At 51.3% G+C, this 23,287-nt stretch overlaps 1 protein-coding gene across 1 annotated transcript in view; it reads left to right on the plus strand.

Annotated features, from left to right (window-relative positions):
• The window catches only part of XPR1 (xenotropic and polytropic retrovirus receptor 1), a 31,390-nt gene extending 11,588 nt beyond the window's left edge, over nucleotides 1-19,802 (plus strand). The window contains exons 9-14 of the mRNA XM_019618382.2: nucleotides 3,785-3,950; nucleotides 5,179-5,370; nucleotides 14,888-15,054; nucleotides 15,491-15,630; nucleotides 16,398-16,619; nucleotides 17,333-19,802. Of these exons, the coding sequence (XP_019473927.1) occupies nucleotides 3,785-3,950; nucleotides 5,179-5,370; nucleotides 14,888-15,054; nucleotides 15,491-15,630; nucleotides 16,398-16,619; nucleotides 17,333-17,393 (948 nt within the window). The 3' untranslated portion in view covers nucleotides 17,394-19,802. The remainder of the gene's footprint in view (nucleotides 1-3,784; nucleotides 3,951-5,178; nucleotides 5,371-14,887; nucleotides 15,055-15,490; nucleotides 15,631-16,397; nucleotides 16,620-17,332) is intronic.
• Nucleotides 19,803-23,287: the final 3,485 nt, after the last annotated feature.

Genomic DNA, 23,287 nt, shown 5'->3' on the forward strand with positions numbered 1-23,287 from the left:
CAGGTGGGAGTCCAATAGAATTGTTTTCAGACTCGTTGGATGGCTCATCAGTTTCTTCCAAAATGGCTGTTTCACATGTTTGTCCCCACCCTGCAGGCCCTTTTAAATTAACCTCAGTCACTTTGGTTCCCCTGATATCTTGTTCCTGCTGGAACTACTCTGAGAGCATTCAGCAGAGGGGAATTGGGCTGGCTGACATTATTCGTAGAATCATTTTAGTGCCAATTAAGACAATTAACTTTGTCTGGAGCATGGCAAAGATGAAGCATAGAGTCATGCTTCAAGTGTGTGCGTGCAGGTATACGTACAAGTAGTTAACCTCTTTAGCCCTGTTATTTGATTTGCTAAGTTACAGCTATTTTGGTTTCTCCCCTTTTGCCTTCCAGCATTCAGCCACCTCTCACAAATGTTCCTTTATTCCCAAGCCTCATTAGTCTTCCTGCTGTCCCTCGGTGCTAGGAAAAGTACTGCCAGTGATCTGACTGTAAGCAATCTCTGTGCTAATTTACCCTAATATCTTCACAGGGTAAGATCCTCAGTCTTCACAGAACTGTTAGTAGCTGTGCTTAGTTCCCAGAGCCTGCTCCATCTCTAGACCTTGCTGCAGCCTGCAACACAGATGTATGCGGAAGCCAATTCATCCCAAGGTCTCCTGGGGAGAAAAGCTTCATCAAAATGCAAGATTGCTATTATGGTAGAAGATGACAAAATTCTTCTGTGTGTCATGCAGAAGGGGGAAGGGGAGAAGAGACCAGACAAAACCACTCAGTGTAGCTGTGAAGCTTCTCTAATTTTTATCTCATGCAGTTGGCTGTCTGGGCATATTTTATTTCTTCTCTCACCAGCAGCTATCTGGGTGAAAGGAGGTGTGAATAGTGCAGTTCTTAGAACTCTACTTTTCACACAAACTCTGACTCGAGGAGCATTTTCTTCTCACACTTACTATGCTTCATCTCTGGCGGAAATGCAGCCTGGTATATCGGGTGTAGCTGTGCATTATTGGTACCTCTGATTTTTCTAGAAACAAATCAGGAGGGTATGTCAGTGTTTTACAGCACTTCCTGATGGAGTGAGGAGGCTTTCTGCATCCACCTGTGCTCACTGGCTGCTTGTTGGTGCTCACGAGCGGGATCCGTGTTGATAATCCCTGGTGGACTGCAGGTCACTTCTTCATTGATCTTCCTCTGGGTGAAAAAGTGATTTAGCCTGTAGGGAGTTTAATCCCTTCTTTCTTGCCTGCGTGGCACCCTGCTGACGTGAACGTTCTTTGCCTCTGCTTCCAGGAGAGGAGCGTGCTGCATGCACTTGTGTAGGCTGAGGGAAGCAGCTCACCAAGAGGAATCAGATCAGAGCGCAGAGCATGGCATAGCATCTCCATACCGGCCTTTCTGCAGGGAGCTGAAATGGGGAATCAACTGCAGGGAGCAGAGCAGCATGAGGTGAAAATCTAGGGAAGTGTTCAGCTCTAGCTCAAGCATCTGCTGTCTCAGCACTGGCTTGAAACTGCAGTGATCAGCACCAGAAAGTTTGCGCTTGGATTGTGGAACTGCTGAAATATAATTGCAACCGATTGCTTGAAACTGAAGTTGGACTCTTGGCTGTTATTGCTTTATTCTTGGGGCCCATCTCCAGCTGAGGGTTTTGCAGGTTCCCTAGCTGGGGAAGGTGGGATCTGCTTGTGGAATGGGGATGTGCCCACACTCTCTGGTCCCTGCTGTGCAGCTGGCTCGGGCCTGGGGCAGCGTGCATCAACCCTGGTCAGAAATGGTAGCTTTTTGGGGGGGTTAGGGGAGTTCAAACAGCAGCTCCTGTCTGTGGGGATTGTGGATGGGGATAGCAGGGCCTTAGCTGGGCCATCTGCATATCTGCGACTCCTTGTCTGCTCTAACCTTTAGGTGGAAAGCTTCTGTTCTCTTAAAAGTTCTGTGCTGTCATCACCTAGTGTCCGAGTGTCTCTCATTAATCATAGAATCAGAGAATGGCTCGGGTTGGAAGAGACCTTCGAGATCATCTTTCTTCTGCTATGGGCCCCAGATGTGAACACAGTACTCCAAAAGGGAACGTCATGAGGGCAGTGCAGAGGGGGACAGTCCCTTCCCTGCCCTGTGCCACCCCTCTGTTGATGCAGCCCAGGAGCTGATGGCCTTCTGGGCTGCAAGAGCACACTGCTGGCTCGTGTCCGTCTTTCTGTCCACCAGGACCTCCAAGTCCTCCTCAGCAGGGCTGCTCTCAATGAGTTCTTCTCCCAGTCTGTATACGTGTCTGGGATTGCCCTGCCCCAAGTGCAACACCTTGCTCTTGGCATTGCTGAGCCTCCTTAGGTTCTCATGGACCCACTTTTTGAGCCTGTCCAGGGCCCCCTGGATGGCTTCCCTTCCTTCTGCTGCTTCAATTGCACTGTGCAGCTTGGTGCAAATTTGCTGAAGGTACACTTAATCCCTCTGTGAATGCCATTGATAAAGATACTGAAGAGCTCCAGCTTCCCCAGGGGGACGCTGCTTGTCACCAACCTCCACCTGAGCACAGAGCCATTGACCACAACCCTCTGGCTGCAACCACCCAACCGATTCTTTATCCACTGGATGGTCCACCATCCAAATCCATAGGACCCCAATTTAGAGATAAAGATGTTGTGTGTATTAAACTGTTAGGAAAAAAAAATTCTACGGGTAAAGATAACCAGATGGTATAAGGGGTTGCTCGTAAAAGGGAGGATGGTCTGTATGAGAAAGAAGGCTGCTGCACCTTCTCTGATCTCTGCAGCAGTGCTTCCACGCCAGGGCTGCTTTGAGAGCAGCCATCCCTCACACTCAAGCCTTTGTAATAGGTGCTGTCCTACCTGAGCACGGGAGCTTTCTGGGTCAAGGTCTCCATCTGCTATTTAATGCCTCAAAGTCTTGATCCCTTCCTTGGCTTCGAAATATAGAACCTTAAATTGGGCATTACTAGCCGAGCTGGGAACGTGTCAGTCCTTTCCTGGGTTTCCATAAGGGTGTTATCTTTTAGGTTAATAAGGAGAGCAGTATAAAAGATCATTGTTAGCCTGTGCTTTCATTAATGTAAAGGTTCATAAATCTCTGAACTACAGGATGGTGCTGGGGCTGTCTCTTTGAGAAATTGGCCGTTAGTAGCTATAACTAACTGGGTAGAGAGAGTTGTAATCGAAGGTAATGGACCGTGAAAGCTGGCTGGTTTGAATGTAGCAAGGGAAAGTGGACTGGGATGAAGAGGGAGTTTAACTGACACTTAATAGGATCTCCTCTGCTCTCTGTTTAACTCTTCGGTGCTGGAGGGTTTGGGAGATCCAGCTGAATTATGGTACTCACTGGTACAACTCTGAACGCCAAAGAACAGTTAAGTACACTGAGACACGGTCAGATTAAGGGCCAAGTTATGGGTCTCTTATCTGACTGACATTAAGTCTGATGGACATCAGTTAAGTTAACATGTGGCTGAAAGAAAGCACCTGAAGTGCCTGGTCAGCATGAGGAGCACTGGGAAGAGTTCTTACATGGAGACTGCGAGCTTGGTTGGGAAAATGAAAAGTTGGAGTGGATGTTAAGTTAAGCACAGGAGGAGAATTAAAAGTCTGGAAGCAGGAATTCTATTTGTACTTGAAATAGGGAGACAGTTATCTTTCTTTTTTTTAGCAGGAGCAAAAGATCAGCAACAGATCTGCAAGTATTTTTTTAATTCCCGTATTTGTTCGATGCTGTGATGTTCTGTTGCTGCTGATGGGTCTTTGCTAACATGTCACACAAATTATCCCTTTTTCTTTCAACAGTTTCGAGTGTTCACTGCTCCCTTCCACAAGGTGGGCTTTGCAGATTTCTGGCTGGCTGATCAGCTCAACAGCCTGGTTGTAATACTCATGGATCTGGAATATATGATTTGCTTCTACAGCTTCGAGGTTCAGTGGACGGACAGCGATGGGCTTCTGGCAAATACAGGTAGAGAAATGCTGACAGCCTTGTGAGCGCTGTCAGAATGACCTGAAAAATACCAAGCAAGGCAACTTCTTAGGCAGCTGGTTTGAAGGGGCCAACTAACGACACGGAACTGAAATAACTGGCCTTTCTTATAAGCGTGGCATTGGAGAGATTCTCCCACTTCTTGCTTCCATCCAGAGAAATGGAATTTCACATCAGTGCTCGTTTCCTAACCCAGTCGTTTGGCCTGACTTGCACATTCATCAGAGGATGTTAGAGCACTTATTGATTGGAAAGACAAAACGATTTTCCTGGCGTTGTTTCATTTCAGTGGTTTAACCACGTATTTGCTTTTAGCCTGTTGCTGTTGCTTAGCACAAAAACGAGTTGCGTGAGGTTGTTAACCACCATTTTCAGTGCTGTAGCCTGGTTCTAAAAGGCTCCATCAGCATAGCCTGAAGCAAGAGAGAATTGAGAAACTTCCTCAGAAGCCCTTATTTGTCACATTCGATGCTATAAGAGCAGGGTGGTGCGTGCTCTGCCTCTCTCCTTTCTAGCCATGGAAGTCACAGAGCTGGTGTGTGAATTTTGACTTTGGCCTTCCCAGTGGCAAAGCCATACCTGGCTCCTACTGCATCAGGCTGTGTTCTTTCCATTTTAATCAGTGACTGCTGGCAAATTGTGTTGTCTGATGGTTTTGACACTTGCTAAGAGAGATTGCAGCATGCTTCAATAAGCATCAGCGTTCGCTTTGTTTTTCCAATCTGTCTGATCTTTATCTTCCATTTATGACAGTGTTGGAATTAACTACGTATTTATCTTATTTTAAAAAAAAAAAAAGAACAAGTTATAAAGCAACTGCGTGGATAATGACTTGTCCTCCAAACCCTGGAATAAAGTGCTTCAGAATAACTATCAGCTAACGAAGCTGTCTCCGTTAGTTTGAGTAAGAAACAAGCATTTGTTTTAAATGTGCTGAGCAAGACTGCAGAAAAATATGGTATGCTTGGGGGGTTGCACTTAGAGCTGGGATTTTCTTGGTTGCTTCCTTAACAAGAGGACCTTCAGGCTTCATGTGTGACATGGTGCTGTGTTTGTGTAGCTGCCTCTCACCCCAGTTGTTCGATCTGTGTTCATGCTTTGCTCCATCTTTCAAAGATCGTAATAAATAAATGGTAACGTGTTTTTTTCACATGCAAGAAAAGTTAAAAGTTACTGAGTCTGTATCCCTGATGCTTTTTTCTTGCAGATAATCAGATTTGTTACAGCTACTCCTACGGAGTGAGAGCAGTTGTCCAGTGCATCCCTGCTTGGTTGCGATTCATCCAGTGCCTGCGCCGGTACCGCGATAACAAACGGGCCTTTCATCTGGTTAACGCTGGAAAATATTCCACCACCTTCTTTGTGGTGACATTTGCAGCCCTCTACAGCACTCACAAAGGTACTGGTTATGTTGGAAGGTCGTTTGCCCGTCGGCCCCTGCTCCTCAGCTGTGCTTATCAGATCACGCTCTAGAAGGAATGCTGACAGACCACCTCAGCCACTTTCTTACCAAGTTCGAGTGATAGCAATATGAAAACGCAGTGTTGGTTCTTTATATTTAAGTATTGTGTCGTGGTGCAGAGCTAGTTTTCCATTGGTGACTCTGTTGTTGGGGAACGGTCATCGTTTATCTGCACAGCTGTGGTGGGGCAGATGTGTCTCGCCAGCTTTTTCTGTTAAATAAGAACATCCTGGGCTAAGTCATGGGATTTTCCTCTGCCGTGGGGAAAAACTTAGGATTGGCTTCCCCTTGAATCGTAGACTTTGGCCTTTCAGCATCTGTGAAACATCTCAGTGGAAAGTCGAAGGGCTGCCTGGCTGGTAAAGATCTTACTTGAGGTATTTTTTGCATACCTGCTCTAAAGGAGGAAACTGGAATACCTGTCAGTTCTTGCTGTGATGGGAGGTTGGGTGGGAGACGTCTAAGGAGTGGGAGAACGTAGGAAATACTTCTGCCTTGGCATTCATGAACAGTTACAGCTTGTCTGTCATCCCTAAACACAGGGAGATGTGCACAGTGCTGGGAAAACGCCCTCTCTGGATTTTCCTGTGTGTTTTTATCCATGTTTTTTTTCTGCATCTGGCAGGGAGTTGTTTCCAATCCATTTAACTGCAGATTGAGCTCTGATCCCCAAGTTCCCCATCTCCCTGGAAACGACAATTACTTGATTCTGCTTCTTGCTCTGAAGGAAAAAGCTTTTCGTTTCTGCACTTCAGGCAGTCACCCTGCCTCTCATTGTTCTCAAGTCCTCAAAGCTGTATTCTTTTATTTGAAAATATACGCCTCCTTTATCTCCTGGAATTAGTAGCTGCACATGCTCATGAGCTATTGCTTATCCTGAAATATGAGTGTGGCAGAGCAGGGAAAAGGGTTGGATGTATGCTCCTAGTTCCCATGCTGGTTGTGGGTGGGGAAGCAGGGTTATTAGAAACGTTCCTGTGGCCAAGAAGTGGTAGTTTTGGAGCCATGCATGTAACATTAGCCAAGCTTTGCATCTTAATGGCACAAACCCAGAGTGGCAACAGTGGTGATGTACGCTGTCAGAGCTCTTCACCTTGCTCCTCGTGCATCCCCTCCTGCTGCTCCCCCACAGGGCTTGCTCCCATTGTAAGTTGCTTGGTGCCACCCTGCAGCCCTCTCCTTCCAGCCCTGCAATCTGTTAGTCCCAGCTGCTAAACTGTGAGATGAGACACATACAGATTGCCTGGCTGTGGTCAGTGCTGGTACGGTTTATATATAGTGCCTGCCTTTAGGAGGCTGAGGGATGCTTCTGCCTCCCGTGGGGACGCTGCTGAAGAGCCCCCTGTGGGAAGGCTGGGGTGGGTTTGGGACAAGAGGAAAGCCAGCATCTGGGTAAACATCCTATGGAAGGACTTGACCTTATCCTGCTCCCTGAGAGGTTTGCATCCATGCCAATGCTCTGACCCTTGTTCTCATTGCTGCCGCACACAACTGCTGTCTGCCCCTGGCAGCTGGCAGGCAGTGGGCTGTAACGAGGTGTTTACGAGCCCAGCCCAGGCTCCTTCCAGTGCCTGAGAACTCGGTGACTCCCTGCTTTGCTCTGTCCCCAGCTGGTAGTGCGTAGCTGTTGGTGTCACGCAAAAATAAATGAAAATTTGGGAGCTTCGTGGCATTTGGAAATGACACATCGCACAGCTTTTGCAAATGTCACTGCGCCCGGACTGGCAGTGGTTTTGTGAGCACTGCCTGAAGACCTTGCTACATCTCATCAGTGCTTTTGGCCATATCTCCCTGCTGCCAGAAACGCGCCCTTGGAACTTCTTAATTCTGCTGAGATCTCTTGGAATCGTATCTGTGTTCTTTGCACGCGTTTCCCCTTCTCTAAACTTGGAGTCAGATGGACTGTTAGCAAGTGTTCACCATGTTGCTGTTGGAAGTAGAAGCGCTGCTCCCCCACGCTTTCTGTCTGCCTAAGTATAGCAGAGGCAAACACTGGTCTCTTGTTTACAAAACAACTACTAGGGGCTATGGATGTTTGCTGCTAAGAACACCAACACTGCCCCAAACAGGTGTCAAGCGAGTAAAAATCCTTGCTACTTAGACCTGTTCTAAGTGACAGCTAGTAATGAACCTGCTAATTGCTGTTTTAACAAGAGTTTTATTTAAACGGTTTTTCATGCCTCTGTTTGCAAGTCTATGACTTATAAGTCTGGAATGAGAGCTTTCAGCTGCCAGGAGAAGAGGGTAATTTGTGGCCTTTTCTTGGGAGGTCAGGTAATGTACACCAGGCTGTTCTCCCTGGGAGTCCCGAGGAACATCACGGCCCTCTGGGGAGGGTTGTCTTCCTCCTCTGAGTTAGAACAGCGAATAATTTGTAGTTGTTCTTTAGGTTTTCTCATGTCTGCCAGCTGCGTGGAGATGGGCTGTGTGGTTAGGAGGGTTCGTCAGCATTAAAATCCAGCTAATTCACCTGGAATGCACTTATATGGCGCTCTTGTGCTGGATTTTCATATACTGGTTGAAAACAACTGGAGCCAAACAAATGTACAAATGCCACTTTGTTATGAATAACTGACATGTGCTATGTGGTACTGCTTTATCCGTAGCTGCTAGAGCAAAGGTTCCCCCCAGCAGCGACACAGCGGGCTCTTGACTCAGTTTCCCCAAAGGACTGCAGTTTAATAACCCCTCATGCAGCGCATAATTCTGGTTAGAGAAGCAATTTTCTTCCTTAGGGTTTGGATTCCAAATGCAGCTTGCTCTGCTCTTTATGCTGTGCTGTTAGATCCAAGGCACCAGAGTACACACAGTTAGTCCTCTCCCAGACTGGCGCTCTCGTTGTCCTGGAATGAAGCTTGTTTTGCAGAGCCCCCTCCAAGCTATCATCTCCCAAATTAGTGCCGCTCAGTGAGAGCCCCTCAGAGAGCAGGAGCAGTGAGCGCTGACTCGAGCTGCCCGCCCTGCTGCCAGCTCACAAACACAAGCACATTTCAGAGAAGACAGCAGGAACCAAAGGGCAACTGTTGCTAAGCTCCCAAAGGAAGAATTCTCAGTATTTTATATCGCTCAAAGGAATGGGAAGCAAAGGCCGTGTTCTGTAAATATAGTCCTCTGGAATATGTTTGCACAGGCAAATGAGGCCTATCTGTAACTCTAAGCTACCTAGCAACTGCAGCGTGTGCTGGCTGCAGTGCAGCAGAGCAGCAGCCCTGTCCCCTGTAACTTGCTTTTTTTAAGCTGAAAACTGTGAAGCTTGCTGCCTTTCCGAGGAATAGAGATATGACCCGATGAGGCAGCAGTCGTCCCAAGATTAATGAGCTTCTGCATGAAGGTGTTGGACCATCTCTTACTCATAGCGAGCTTCAAGCAGGCCTGAACAGATGAAGATGAATGGGCAATGTGCTGCTGTGCGGAAACCCGGTGGAAGGCTGCAGGTCTGTTTCCCACTCCTCATTCATCACAGTGGTTGAGGTTGCTGCCAGCCTTGACACCGAGAGGTGCAGCTCACTTCAAACTGGAATGGGTCACTGTTTCTCCCTGGGTCCGTCCTAGCACTGCACAGCTGTGGCTTCCAGGTGAGGGGACGGTGGGTGCTACTGGGAGCTGTATCAGAGGATACCTGGCTGTGTCTTAACTCTGCCATCCTCTACCTGCCAAAGTGCTGGTGGCTTAGTTGGGGCATCACTGATAGCTTGTTGCCGCCGTGTTAGAAACTGCAGGACGTGACCCCCGTGGAGGGAATTTGCAGAGAGGTGGAATGGTAATTCATTGTGATCCTGAATGGCTACAGCTGGAGATGAGCGAGGCAACGTGAGAGCTGGGGCTGAAATGAATTAAAGGAGTCAGACATTGGTGCAGGAAATAGCAATGCCTCTTAAACAGGAGGGAGGTCATCTTTTTACACTGGTAGAGAGCGATAAGGCAAGAGGGAACGGCTTTAAACTAAAAGAAGGGAGATGTAGATAAGATGTCAAAGAAACTTAGCACTGAGAGAGTGGTGAGGAGCTGGCACTGCTGCCCAGAGCTGTGGGTGCCCCATCCCTGCAGGTGCCCCAGGCCATGGATGGGCCCTGGGCACCCTGAGCTTTGGGGACGGCCAGCCCGTGGCAGAGAGTAGAGCTTGGTGATCTCTGAGGTCCCTTCCAACCCAATCATGCTGTGATCTTGTGGCGGTAAAACGAGTGGGGAGAAACTAGCAAAGCAAAACAAAAGGATGCTTAGAGTTCAAGTGCAAATTTTTAGTTAAAAAGGGCCTTTTTTTTTTATGGCAGAATGAAACCACAGTATTTGTGAGACCCCGTTTCCTTTGTTATTCCTTGCATGTCAGTACAAGATCTCTTTCTCCGTGTTGGAACAGCTGTCAGCACTGTGGCGAGCCAGATCGTTTGATTTAGGTGTCACAAGAGCCTTAGAGAGAGCTTAGATTGGCCTCTTGAAGTAAAACAAACTTTGTAATGGGATTAACTGTCTTTCCTAAGTGGCTGCCTTCCTGCTGCTCGCCTTAGCACAGCATACCGGCAGCTCCATCAGGGTGATTATTTGGAGCCAAAATGTGCAATGTCTGTCACATTGCTGTGAGCTAGGATGAATTTTGGTCTGAAACCCTGTCATCCCATGCCCAGGAGGCCCTCAGTAATGAGTTGTGTTCATTAGCCAGTCTTTCTGATCCTTTTTTCCGGCAGAGCGGTGGCAGTGTCATTAGCAGAGTACGTGAGGCATTGCCACGGGGCAAACATTTCCATCCCGGCCTCTGACCCCATCCCAGAGCCAGCCTGGCTTCCCATGCCAGCTCATTGGCTCTAATTGCTCACCCAGGGCTCCAGGTGATGCTGTGGATGGAGGGGGACCCACCCCCGACCGAGCCCCGTGCCTGGTGGCACGCATTTATAGGCAGTGGGATTGGGAGCTGCCTCTGCACCCTGAGTGTCAGCACAAACGAGGCGTGAAATCCCGCAGGGACATTTTCCAATTCTTTGTAGGCCTTTAAATGTCAAGTGGGATGCTTGGTGGTGCCAGCAGCCGGGCTGTGGGGGAGAGGCACCTCGGCACCCTACCAGGCAATGAATCATCCATCTGGTTCCAGCTTAACGTGACTGGAGAAGCGAGAGCGCTAATGAGTGAGGTGTAAGTAAGAGGGATGGCCTACCAGTTTACCTTCCAAATCTGTGCCAACCTGGGGTTTTCTGGGGCTGCAGGAACCTGGGAGGTGCAATAAGTCACCGTTGGTTTATTTGTTTTGGTGAGGGACATCATCAGTGGGCATGGTGGGGAAGGGTGGATGGTTGGACTAAATGATCTTAGTGGTCTTTTCCGACCTTAATGTTTCTGAGTCCCTAGATCAGACCACAGCATTTATTTTTGATGGTGAATTCAGCTATTCTTATTAGTGAGACTGCTGGCAAATGGTTGCATTGGAAGCCCCATCCTTCTCAGTTAAACACCCCCCCGGTAACACTTCTCAGACGTGAGAGATGACACTGGGAGAGGAATCCAATCTGTCAGCAGGGAGTGGTGTGCTTCCTCCAGCTTGCAATTAAACCATGCATCTCCCTAACAAAAAGAATGCTTATCCATGAGAGTGCTTATCCAGGCTGGATGTGGCTCTGGGCAGCCTGGTCTGGTGGCTGGCGACCCTGCACATAGCAGGGGTTTGGAACTGGATGATCGCTGTGGTCCTTTTCAACCCAGGCCATTCTGTGATTCTACGATATGGTGATTCAAAGTTAGACGCAGTTATATTGTCCTACACAACCCTGTGTAAATCAGCAGAATATATATATTTATTTAGTCAAAACAGGATTTGGGGATTTCCCCGTTCTACAAACTCAGGATTGAAATAGGAGAAGAAATTAGAGGTTGACTCCTGACAGCTCTTCAGTGCTATCTCCTGCTGCTTTACTTTAAATTGCGCCCTGAGGCAAGAGTAGAGGTTTGCAGAATCTAAGGGAAGGTTGTTCTTAGGAAGTGGTTGGTATTTGACAAAGCCTGTCAGCTCACAATGAGCCCTGCTTGTGCTCCTCAGGGCTGTTTGCCTTTTTGCTGCACTAAGCCCACCATGCGCTCTGCCATCGATCAGCATTAAATAGAGATTCCTGCTGGCTGGGGGAGCACTGCTGCCCTTCCTTCCTTCATAGGGGTAGTTAGGGCTCGGGAAGACTTGGTTTCAAGCCATAAGGTGGTAGTAGGCACGTGCTTTGGGATGCCATCTGATGGCTCTTCTCTTGTAAGTAAGTCACTTCTGGCTCTCACTCCTCCTTTTGTGTGCTGGGGTGCAGCTGAGCACATCGCTCACCGCCTACCTGGGTGCTCACAGCCTACCTGGGTACGTGCTCAGTTTGCTAACAATTCCCACTGGGCACGCTGTAAATATGTATTTCTTTCATTTGGGTTCCGCCTGATCTGAGGCTGAATGGCTGAATGGCTTGCCATTAAAGGAGCCTGTGTTTGGCAAGCCTTGATCAAGGGGCTTCTGATTCATGCTGGAGGTGGAACTGCTCCACTCAGTCAGATTGGCATCGTGCAGCAGGGCTCACCTGGCTGTGTTTCCTGATAACCTCAGACTTCTGACAGCTTTTATCACAGCTTCCACCATCAGCAAAGCCTGCAGCTGGCAGTGGTGGCTGACACACCACGAGTGCTTATCGAGGGCTGCTGTGCTCTTATCCAGGTCTTCAATAATACATGGCATTGATTTCTTCTTTTTTTTTTTCTTGCCTGTGTTGAATACCATATAGTGTTTACATTCCCCAGAATAATTCAGCAGGGTAAACAGATAGTATTCTTTGGAAGTAAAGTCAATATTAACTGCATTTGGAATAGTATTTGCTGTCTATCTTTGATGGAAAGCGACTTTTCTCTTGCCTGTGTTTGGAAGGGGCTATAATTCCTGCACAGTATTACTCTCTCAGAATGCACGTCAGAAACTCTTTCCCCCGTGGCTGCTGTTGGTATCGAATATATTTGTCTATCAGCAGTTTTTGCAGGCAGTAAATACAGTTGCTACACGTGCCTGTGGCTGTTTTCCTGCTCTATGGCCATTCACAGCTTCAGTTCAAAGGTTGAAGCCTTCCATTATTTATCTGTGTGACCTTCTGGGGCAATTTGCGGGTGTGTTTGTGCAGGGTACCCACTGGGATTGCCTTTTACAGGAGCAGCTGAGGATGCTAATGGAAATCCTGCAGTGAAGGTCGCAAGTGGCCCTGGCAGCGTGCAGCTCCCCCTCATCTCTGCAGCAAGCGGAGGTGCCACAGGTGCTGCAGCAAGGCACTGAACTCAAGTAGTTCTGACACAGCCCAGCACCTCCAGGTTGCAGGCATGCTCATTAGAACACACATGAAAATAGCAAGAGGAGCTGAAGCTGTGCTTACAGCTTCATGTGTTGCAGTTTTGTGCTGACGGTGTTTCCTCGTGCCTGTGCTGTTTGGAATGGCTTTGTAGCTCGGGATGGTGCTGGGTGGCAGCACAAAAGGCCTCACACCTCCGACTGCCAGCTATGCTGCAGAAGGTTTTCTGCAGCCCGTGGCATGATGAGAACTTGAGTCTCTTTCCCCTCTCGGAGGTGTTGAGATCTACCAGGAGTCCAGTGCACCTCTGTCATCCCGAGACTCTCTAGTGGTGAATCTGGTGGTTTCTAGCACATCATTAAACAAAATAAAAATAGGATGAAGCAGCTCGTGTTGAAATAGACCCTGACATCGTACATACACACAGCAACGTATTGCTCCTCAAAAACTGGCAGGCGGTAGATGGAGCCTCTGGGCAGAATGCAGATGCCTTGATTTTCTACCCCCCTGAGCAGTGCTGAAGAGGGCCACTAGGACCAGCCAGTGGAGATTGAGATATAATTGCTTGCCTGGAGCAGTAACATATTTCTGTGCGCCAGCTGAATACCAATGAGGCCAGGAGGAAGGAAGGTATCAAACAGAATGGCAGGCAGGAGGAAAAAGAAGGTAAGTGATTAAAGGATGGGACTCAACGGCCGAGGCTGAAGACAATAGGCTTGTTCTGATGAGAGCATTCTGCCAGAGAGTGGATTTGGTTTTGTAATGAAGTTTTTCAGGAGCTGAGTGCACTGCAGGATGGTGGGTGAGAGAGAATTCAGGAGCCAGTGGGGGGATTGGAGGGCTAGGATGGTCTGGGTCCATCCCCTCCATGAATGGAGGATGTCCCAGCAATGCCACTTGGCTGCTCCTCACTGCTGCAGGGCACTGCCAGGGATGTAACCCTCAGCACTGCCTCCCACTACTCCCTGAAGGTGTAGAGTTCCAGTATGCTTGAATTCTGTCCTTGAAAACAAACCAAACCCAAACCAAACAGCCTGGCCCAACCTTCAAGCTTAAGCCCCTGTAGGGAGCCTGCAGCCTGCAGGGTAGTTTGGAGCGTTTTAGCTGTTGGAAAGCACTTAACCCCTTAGCTGCTGCCTCTTGGAATGATCATTTAGGATCTGGTAGGGGAACTGAACGTGGAGATGTTGTGAGCCAAAAATAACGTAGGAGGGCACAGCCTCAGAGTCTGGGTCACTGCACATCAGCAGCTGTCTGTTTTTCCCAATGAAAAAAACCTAGTGAAGGAGCTGTTGGGGGAGGGCAGTGTCTTGCAGTTGATTGCTAATTGATAAGCCTCAAGCATCACCTGAGCCCCGTTTTGTGCCAGCAGCACTTGGAAATGTGGCATTGGAGCCCATGTGGTGCAGGACGTCCACGTGGCAGCGGGGTCAGAGCTGCCCTGGATGCCACCAAGGCTGCAGGGAGAGGAGGGTGAGGGCACCGCTGCTGGCCCTGTGTGACAGCAGGCAGGCTGGGCAGACCTGCACAGCTCAAGTGAATCTCTTGTCCTTTTCCCCTGCTGATTCGAAGCTTGGCTGCAGAAATGGTTTTAATAGGTTTGCTTTAGGGGATGTGTTTGGAAAAGAGAACGAGCGTGTGTGTTTGACCTATATCCTGCACATCGTGTCCGGGGAGCCTGGAAGGCATAATGGGGAGAGCGTGCTCTTCCACCATGCCCCTCGTTTTCACCCCATTAATTTTGTCGGATCGCTGCCGTACGTTTGTATCAGAGTGCTAAGAAGGGAAGGAGAGAGCAAACGGCCCCGTTGTTTTCCCCTGTTCTGAAGCAGCCGGTGGGATTCCCATGCCGTCCGTCTTCTTTCGGGTTGTTAGGGGACTAATTTGCTGTTTACGTTTTTGCAAACTGAGCCACGCTCTTACGAAACCCTCCTCGTTGCCTCGTTGCTTTTCCTTTGTACAGCCCGTGTCCTTTGTGAAATGCGGCCCTCAGCTTCCCCCTGCTGTCCGGACTGAGGATGACAACGAGCCGGCATCACCTGCCACGAAAACGAACGTTGTACTGCACGTCTCGGTTCCAAATGCAAAACGTTGACTGAGTTTACGTAGGCTTTTTAAAGAAGCAATCCACTTCAGGTTGTACACAAGTGTGCTGTTCTTCTCTTTTGCAGCTAAAAACCACAGCGACACCCAAGTGTTCTTCTACCTGTGGATTATCTTCTATTTCATCAGCTCTTGCTACACCCTCATCTGGGACCTGAAGATGGACTGGGGTCTCTTTGACAAAAATGCTGGTGAAAATACCTTTCTTCGAGAAGGAATCGTCTACCCACAGAAAGTGAGTATGTTAGAGACGGCTAACATAAATGGATTTCCATCTGGTTCAGCTGCAGGTTGCAGTTGGCTGCTTTGTGCCCCCTGCGTGCTGGGCACGAGGATGTTCCAGCAGCAGAGTTGGTTTCAAAGAGATGCTGCTGCTGGTGCTTTTAGTGAACGGGGAACAAATTCTCTCTCTGCTGCCTCTGCACCAGGATGGTTGTACCTACAATGAGACGTTATGCAAATGTAAGGCAATTTAAAAACAGACCTTGGCACAACTGTGCAATGCTTTGCATAGATGACTGGCGGGGTCCTTTCCCCAGGAACGAAGGGGATGTGTTACCGTGTACGTTGTATTGTGCAAGCAACAAAGTTGATCTAATAGTTGAAGCACACAGGCCTGCCTCTTCTTGAAGGCCTTCTTGCTGACCTGTCCCATCTGTATCCTGTTCCAGGCATACTACTACTGTGCCATTGTTGAGGACGTGATCCTGCGCTTTGCCTGGACCATCCAGATCTCCCTCACTTCCATGCAGATCTTTCCATATGCTGGGGATATCATTTCTACTGTTTTTGCCCCACTTGAGGTTTTCAGGTAAGGCTGAGCAGCTCGTTTGGATTTCGTATTACTTGTAAAACATCAGCAGAGTGGGAAGCCTCTTGCTCTTTGGACTCTGAATTGGAGGGGGAGGTCTTGCAAGGCACTTAATCTGAGCAGGGTGCTGAGGAACACTGCAGCAATGTGGGGCTGGGTCTTTGGCTGCTTTTACCATTCCCTCTGCAGCTGCTGGATCTAATCTCAAAGGATGCGTTACTGCTAAGTTTCACCTTAAAACTGCATCATTGGCAAAAGCATTTGATATACCTCTTAATTTCAAGTTTACAGTTATTCCCAGATTCCTGCTCCTTTCCACCAATTTGCAGCCTGCCCCATTGGCTTGCAGCCTGCCCCATTGCCCTGCGGGGTTTCAGGGCTCTTTACACCCTCGTGCTCTTGCTGCAGACCCCCATATGAATAATCTTTGTAGCCAAACTTCACTCGTGTACATGGCAGAGGTTGCCATATGTTTTTCCTTCCCTCTTGTAATGCCTGCTGCCTCTGTGCAGGCTCGGGCTGTCATCGTTAGGACAATGAATGAGCCTGCCAGCCTGTTTCTTCCCCAGGGAGCTGGGAGATGTCACAGCAGGTGCTGCTGGTAGTTGTTTGCTGTTCCTCTGTCCTCCAAGCACGTTCCCAGTGGCACTTTGTGATCAGTGGGAATAGTCAGTGCTGTCCAGGCTCACGGATCAGCGCTTCACCAAACACAGTGAAGCCTATAAAAGCGGAACTGCGTCAATAAATCTCTCTCCTTCTCCACCCAGGAGGTTTGTCTGGAATTTCTTCCGTCTGGAAAACGAGCACCTGAACAACTGTGGTGAGTTCCGTGCCGTCAGGGACATCTCCGTGGCACCGCTCAACGCCGACGACCTGACGCTGTTGGATCAGATGATGGACCAGGAGGATGGCGTGCGGAACCGCCGTAAGAACAAGCAGTGGAAGCGCAGCCAGAGCATATCCTTGCGCAGACCTCGCCTGGCTTCACAGTACGTTTGGCCTCTCCTCCTGGAGCTCTCGTGAAGGCAGTCCCCTCCTGCACTAGTAGCAGTGCTCAGGGGTTGGACATCCAAACGTGCAGGACAGGCTCTTCCCCTGTTTCCGGGCTTCCGGCCGCCCCAAGATTTCAGTTATCCTTTCATAATGTCACGTGAGATCTCAGATCCCTTCCCCTCCCACATCCAAACCCATGCAGTTTTTCTTTCCACCCCTCGTTCTTACACCCAAAACGTTCCCCCATTTTGCATCCCAGGCTCTACTGGCTGTGCATCTTTGCTGCTGTGCCTGTGCTCCAAGCATTGCAGGATGCTTTGGTGTCCGAGCATCACTTCTTCCCCCCAAGCACAGCTCCAGAGCCCTTGGCCAAGAGAGCAGCTCCTGGGGTGAGGAAGCATAGAATCATACGATCACAGAATGGCCGGGGTTGAAAAGGACCACAGTCATCATCCTGTTCCAACCCCCTGCCGTGCGCAGGGTCGCCAACCACCAGACCAGGCTGCCCAGAGCCACATCCAGCCTGGCCTTGAATGGCTCCAGGGATGGGGCATCCACAGCCTCCTTGGGCAACCTGGACATGCAGGGAGCATTGTGCAGTAACGGCTGCAGAGCATCTTCCTGTTTCATCGCTGCCTGGAGGGGGTGGGAGGAGGAAGCGGCAGCCTCAGCTCCCTGATGAGTGTTTTCTGTTTGTGTTTCTTCCCAGGTCCAAGTCTTCTGACACAAAGGTATTGATAGAGGACCTAGCAAAAGAAGTGAACACATGAAGCAGCCACGATCTCTTATTCAGCATCCTTTGTTTTCTCGTTCCGCTCCCCTCTTCCCCAAGTAACCCAATCTCTGGTACAGTTCCAGCTGCAAACAGGAGAAAACACTGAACACATTTTCCGAGCTCTTCCAGACCAGATCCTATGGACTCCAACAAGCTCACTGTGTTTTGTTTCTTTTCTTCTGCGTTAATTTTGATGTCCTATTTTAACAAACAAACAAACACAAAATAAAACATTTTACTTTCTTTTGCCAATAAAGAGGACAGTTCAGGAAAGAAGGATTGTTTACAGTCTCAACAAGGACATACACACCTGTCTGGATAAAGAAGCATCATAGGGACTCCCTATTGGGACAGTGCCGAGAACACCCTCGGTTTCTGCTTGGCCCGGTTTTGACTGGTTGAAACCGGACTTAAGTTTTTAAATCTGATTATTTTTGGTTTTATTTTATTTTATTTTTCTTCATATCCAGCGCTGAGGCACTGGCTGCACTTGCAGGGAAAGTGCACTTAGAGCAGTACCTTCATTCATGAAGCTACTTTTTAATTTGATGTAACTTTTTCTTATCATATATATTTCTTTTTTTGGGAAATGTGATGTATGTGTTACGTATAGTTCTCACATAATTTATGGAACCTAACAACCATCTGAGAGTGCTTTTGAGTCCTGTGCAATGAAGGTTGTACCGGTGACGCGAACCCAGGAATGTGGATGGAGATGTGCAGGGTCGTGGGGTTGTGCACCTGTTTCCCTTTGATTGCTTGCTTTCTTTTCAGCTTGAGTTGAAACCAAAGCTTCTCTTTCTGACTTTGGGTTGCTGCTCCCACTCCGGGCACTGCTGTGGTGGCAGCTGAAGGCTGGCTTGCTGTGTGACAGCAGCACACACCGTCACACCGGTAGCAGCTGTAAGGGTAGGGCTGGGTCCTGCTCCAGTGTGAGCAGCTCGAGGCAGAGCCTTCCCAGCATCATCGTCCGGATCTCACGCTGGATTTCAAAGCCTTAATCACCTTTAGCCGAGCCCTGTAGGTAGGAGCACCAGTGCGCCTTGCTCTCTCCTCCTGCAGCAGAGGCAGCACACGGCAGGTCCTGCCAGAAGTGTGTTGGGCTGCCAGCAGGAGGTGGCTCTGCTCATTACATCCTTGCCCTGCTGTCTGTTGGCTCCCGTCTGGTTTCAGCGATGGGATTGCAGGAATCCCTGCTGTCGCATCCTGGGTTCTGTTCTTTTGCCCTGGGCTGGTAGCACGGCTTCTCCCCTGACTGCTGCCTTGCGTTTGCTCTGATTTTAACCGCTGTGCTTTTCGCCCGGAGGATCTGAGGAAGGAAACTCAGTTCTCTTCCTTTCATTTGGAATAGGTTAAAACAAAGTGGTGGTGGACCTGTGCCAGAGCAAGGTCGGTGCTGCAGGTTGGGAGCTGCAGGTTGCAAGCAGTCAGATTCTTGCTGTGTCGTTTCTCAAAGCCTTATGGAAAGCCTTTCTCCTTCCTGGCTCCTTCCCTTCCCTTTATTTTTGTTTCTGCCTTTGCTGCCAGAAGAAATAAGCAAAAAGGGGAGGCGGTGTGCTGCAGCTGGCAACAATTATCTCCCAGAATAAAGCACCGTCCCCTTTGGCAGGGAGTTCCCAACCTGCCGGCGGCCTCAGAGAAATCAGGAAGGCACGTTCCTCCCAAACCAGCCCTGTGGAACCTGCAGCCGTCCCAGCGGCGTGGATTGGGATGGAGGTTGGCAATGGGCTGGGTGAACTGATGTGTGCAGGGGCCTTCAGCTGCAATGGGTGTCCCCATGATGTGCCACCGTGCACACGGGCACAGTGAGCTGCTGCCTTCAGCCTCCCTTTAACTTCAGTTCTTATTCCAGAAGGCGACCGGGTTGTTTTGTCTCCTTGGAAAAGAGGGTTTGGGGCTCCTAGGGGAAGAGCGGATGATCCTTGCGGCAACCGTGCCGACCACAGCTGGCCTCACCGCTGCTGGAGGGTTAGCCTGGCCCTGGGAACGCCACTGGGAAAGGCAGGTGTGTGGGAGGAGGAGAGGAGAGGGCTGCTGGCACCGCTTGGTGCCCAACCGCGGCCTCATCCTCCTGGCACTGGGGCTGCAGAACGCCCCGGCCCCTCCCCATCCCTGCCACGTTGGTCTCATGGTTCTGCCGCCCCGACCTGTAGATGTCCAAAGTAATTATGGAGTGTGATTAGTCCTCTGTGGGTGCTTGCTTTCTTCCTTTCTCTTTTGCTATCCCCTTCTCCACTCTTCTCTTTGGCTAAGTGGAAAAGGTGAGGACAAAGACTTGCCGCTTGCTTGGACTCATGGTGTACTGTGACTGCGCTGTTAGCTGTCTCCTCTTTCCTTCCCGAGTGGATATCATTTCTGAAGTGTGGAATACCCTTCTTGATAAGTAGGTTTTAAAAAAGAAAAAGAAAAAAAAACCCAACAAAAAAAAATAGCACAATGTGATACTGTTTCCTAGTTCCTAGGTGGTTGTATAAAAGCAAAGTTACTGTGATTGTGTTTTTAAAAGGAAAAAGTGATTGGTTACTCAATCTGTCCTTTTTTTCATTATTACAAGCTCTTTGTTTTCCAATGACCTGACGCTCGTTTGTCGCTGCTCTGCGCCCGCCTTCCCCCCCTCTGTGCTGTGGGGCTGTGCCCACCGGGTCCCCGAATCCACCCCGTGGGGCTGTAGGGCCCGGCAGCTCCCCAATGGGATTTGCAGCGCTGCTGCCGGAAATTGCGATGCCCCTGCCCTGCTGGGGCTGATTTAAGAAGATAACGGCGGTTTCTCGCGCTGGTGGGGGCTGGAGCTGGGGGGGTGGAGGGGATTAAAACAATTTCATAATCCCAGTGATTTCCTCTGGGTCCCGGGATTATGAAACCAATGATGAATAGCAAAAGCCGCAGCGTGCAGCGGGACCGCCTCGCCCATGGGCCCTGCAGCTCCCTGGCATGTCCCGTGCCTGCAGGTAAGTGCTGCCCAGCGTGGGGGGATTGGGGTCCCTGCGGTGGGATGGGGCTGTGCGGGGATGGGGCTGCTGGGCTTTGGGGCGAGGGCACGGCTGCGGCCTGGGGGCAAGCAGGAAGAGCCGGGATGCGGGTGATGCACATGGGATGCTCCAGCACTGCGGGTTTTGCTGGGGATGAAAGATGCCAGAGAAGAACCATGGGGTGCTCAGGGATGGGGGAGCGCTCTTAGGGTGCTGGGGGGGGGGGGGTCCCGGCCGTTTGTTTGCACAACCAGAGGGTGTCCCACGGGTGGCCTTGGCACTGCTCTAGGTGCACCGTGTCCCCGGTGTCCCCTGGGCTGCGTGTGACCGCGGTGGCCCCATGGCCCCCTCCAGCTTGGGTGTCAGCATCTGTGCCGGGTTTGGCTGGGAGCCCCGCCATGGAGCGGGTGGAGGAGGAGGAGGAGGAGGAGGGGGAGGCCGGGGCGGGAGGCAGGGCCGGCCGCAGCCAGCAGCCCAGCCAAGCGGCGGAGCTCAGGCAGGGCTGGAGTGGCTGGGATTTGCTGCTTTTTTTTAATTTCCTCCCTATGCTTCCTTCTCCTCTTCCGCTTTCTTCTCCCTCCATCCCGGCCCTCTCCCGATGCTCGGGGTAAGCCCGGCCCTCGTGGCTGTCCTGGCTCTGTGGGGGCCCAGGGTGACGGAGGGGTGTTCTTCATCCCCAGCGCATTGCGGGCTCCCTGGGAGGGGATGAGAGGCTGCTGGGCCGAGCGGGGCACGGAGGGCTCCATCGGTGCCATTGGGAAGGCGCTTCCATGCAGGGTTTGTGCTCCGAGGGCTTGGCATCACTCGGGGCCGGCCACGTAGGCCGCGGGCGGGCTGCCCTCACGCGCTCTCTCCTCGCAGGGCACATGGAAGGGCCCCGTCCCGCAGAGCCCCCCGGGACCCCCACGCCGTGCTGGAGGGCAAAGTGAAGGCGCTGAAGGAGAAGCGTGGAGCTGAGCGGCCCTCGCCCAAGAAGCCCCGTGCCCGCAGGGGGAAGGCTGGAGCCGAGGAACCGCGGGCGCAGCTCCGCACGTACCTGACCGACGGGCTGCTGGATGGCACTGCGCCATGGGGGGAGCGGGGGGGCCTGGGGGGCTCTCCCCCTCTGGTTTCTGCTGGCAAGGAGGTGACGGCGGGCCCGGAGCCGCTGTCCTTGGCTGAGAGGGTGGAGAGGAACCGGCGGCTGCTGCACGAGGTGCTGGGGATGCACGGTGCGTGCCTGAGCCTCTGCCATTGTTGCAGGTCTCCATGGGGACCTCTCCTATGGAGATGGGCCCTGGGCAGCCTGAACTGGAGGGCAGCCAGTCCACGGAGGGGGGAGGGCTGGGGGGGGGCCTTTGGGTCTCCTCCAACCTATGCCATTCTATGGATCTATGATTGTATGACTTTCCAATTTCCATCCCCGCAGCCCCAGGATCCTGTGCCCATTTCGTGGGCTCTCTAGTGGCAAAACACATTTTGGGGAATTGGTCCCAGAGGGAGTTGGCGTGGGGCTGGGAGCTCCCAGTGATGCCTTCCTCCTTCTCCCATTCCAGAGGTGCCAGCAAGTGATGGCGACTGGGACTCAGGGGTCTCGCTGCAGGATGCTGAGGGCTGCAGGTAGGCTTCAACTGGGGACAAATGGGTTCTGGGAGAAATGGGGCCCGGGGGTACTGTGAGGGGACAGAGCAGGGCTGGCGCCAGGTGTCCGTGACGGGAGAGAGGAGTCGGACAGAAATGTCTCCCCAGTGCTTAAGAGCTTACAGGAGGTAGGAATGCTTAATCTCATTGGCCTAATGATAAACCTCAGCAGTGGGGCTAAAAATACGAGGAGGGATGGGCAGGTGAGAGGGGCTGCAGCAGCAGTGCTGGGGGGCAGGATGGAGGAGGTCTGGGGATAATTTGGAGTGGAAGCACTTATGTGGCAATGATCAGTTTTCCAGCACTCGGGCAGCTGAGGCTCAGTTGGTGCTGGTGGGTACAGGTGGGGTGCCTTGGGGAAGACAAAATTGAGGTTCATGGCAGTGGCTCCCCACAGTTTGGCACGGGGCATGGGTGTGTTCCAGCTGCGGGCAGGCTGGAGCCAGGATCCCCAGAGTGATCGCCGAGCTGATTATTTTAATCAGGAGGATTAGGGCTGTGGCCAATGGGGGGAGGAGGGCAGTGCAAGAATGGGGCCGTGCATGGTTGTGGGTTCCCCCCAGGGCAGGGAACCCCTGTGCACGTGGATAAAGGAGTGGGGCTGAGCACAGCCCAAAGTTGCAGGGCTGGGGCAGCACCTGCTTCGGTTTACTCACATGCCTCTGGGATGTCCCTGGTGCAGGTCATGGCCCAAGGCTTGTTGCTGAACCCCCTAAATTACTGCTACTGCAGTGCGACAACTCTGGGGCTGCCTGCAGGGGTATCCCCAGTGCCTGCAAGCCAGACACCGCTTTCTCCCCGCAGAGCAGCCCCGTCACCGCTAAACCACTTTTAATCCGTGTTATTTTTTGCTAATCCTTCCCTGCAGGGCCTTTGTTCCCGGGCAGGAGCTCGAGCTGAGCCCACGCCATGAGCAGGCCAAGCAGCTGCTGCAGCGCGCCCGCATGAAGGCTCGCACCAACCCGCTGCGCGCCAGCCACGACCTCCTGCTGCTGCCCACCGCCGCGCACCCCAGGTGAGCCCCGCGCCGTGCCACATCCCACCCTACATCCAGCCCATACCCCATGACTGACTCCTGACCCCTCATGTACGCTCCCTTTTGGCATGCGTGACCGCCCCGGCAGAGGTGCAGCTCGGGGGCCGTATGCGGGGTCATGTGGACTCAGCGCTGCTGGGCTCGTTAGCCACACTTCTCACCCCACGATGGAGGATTGTCCCTACAGCTCGCCACCCCTCTGTCCCCACTGCAGGGAGCCCAGCGGGACACCGAGGCCCAGCGTCACCACAAGGGAGGTGGAGG

The sequence above is a fragment of the Meleagris gallopavo genome, chromosome 10, assembly GCF_000146605.3.
Source record: "Meleagris gallopavo isolate NT-WF06-2002-E0010 breed Aviagen turkey brand Nicholas breeding stock chromosome 10, Turkey_5.1, whole genome shotgun sequence".
Lineage (NCBI taxonomy): Eukaryota > Metazoa > Chordata > Aves > Galliformes > Phasianidae > Meleagris > Meleagris gallopavo.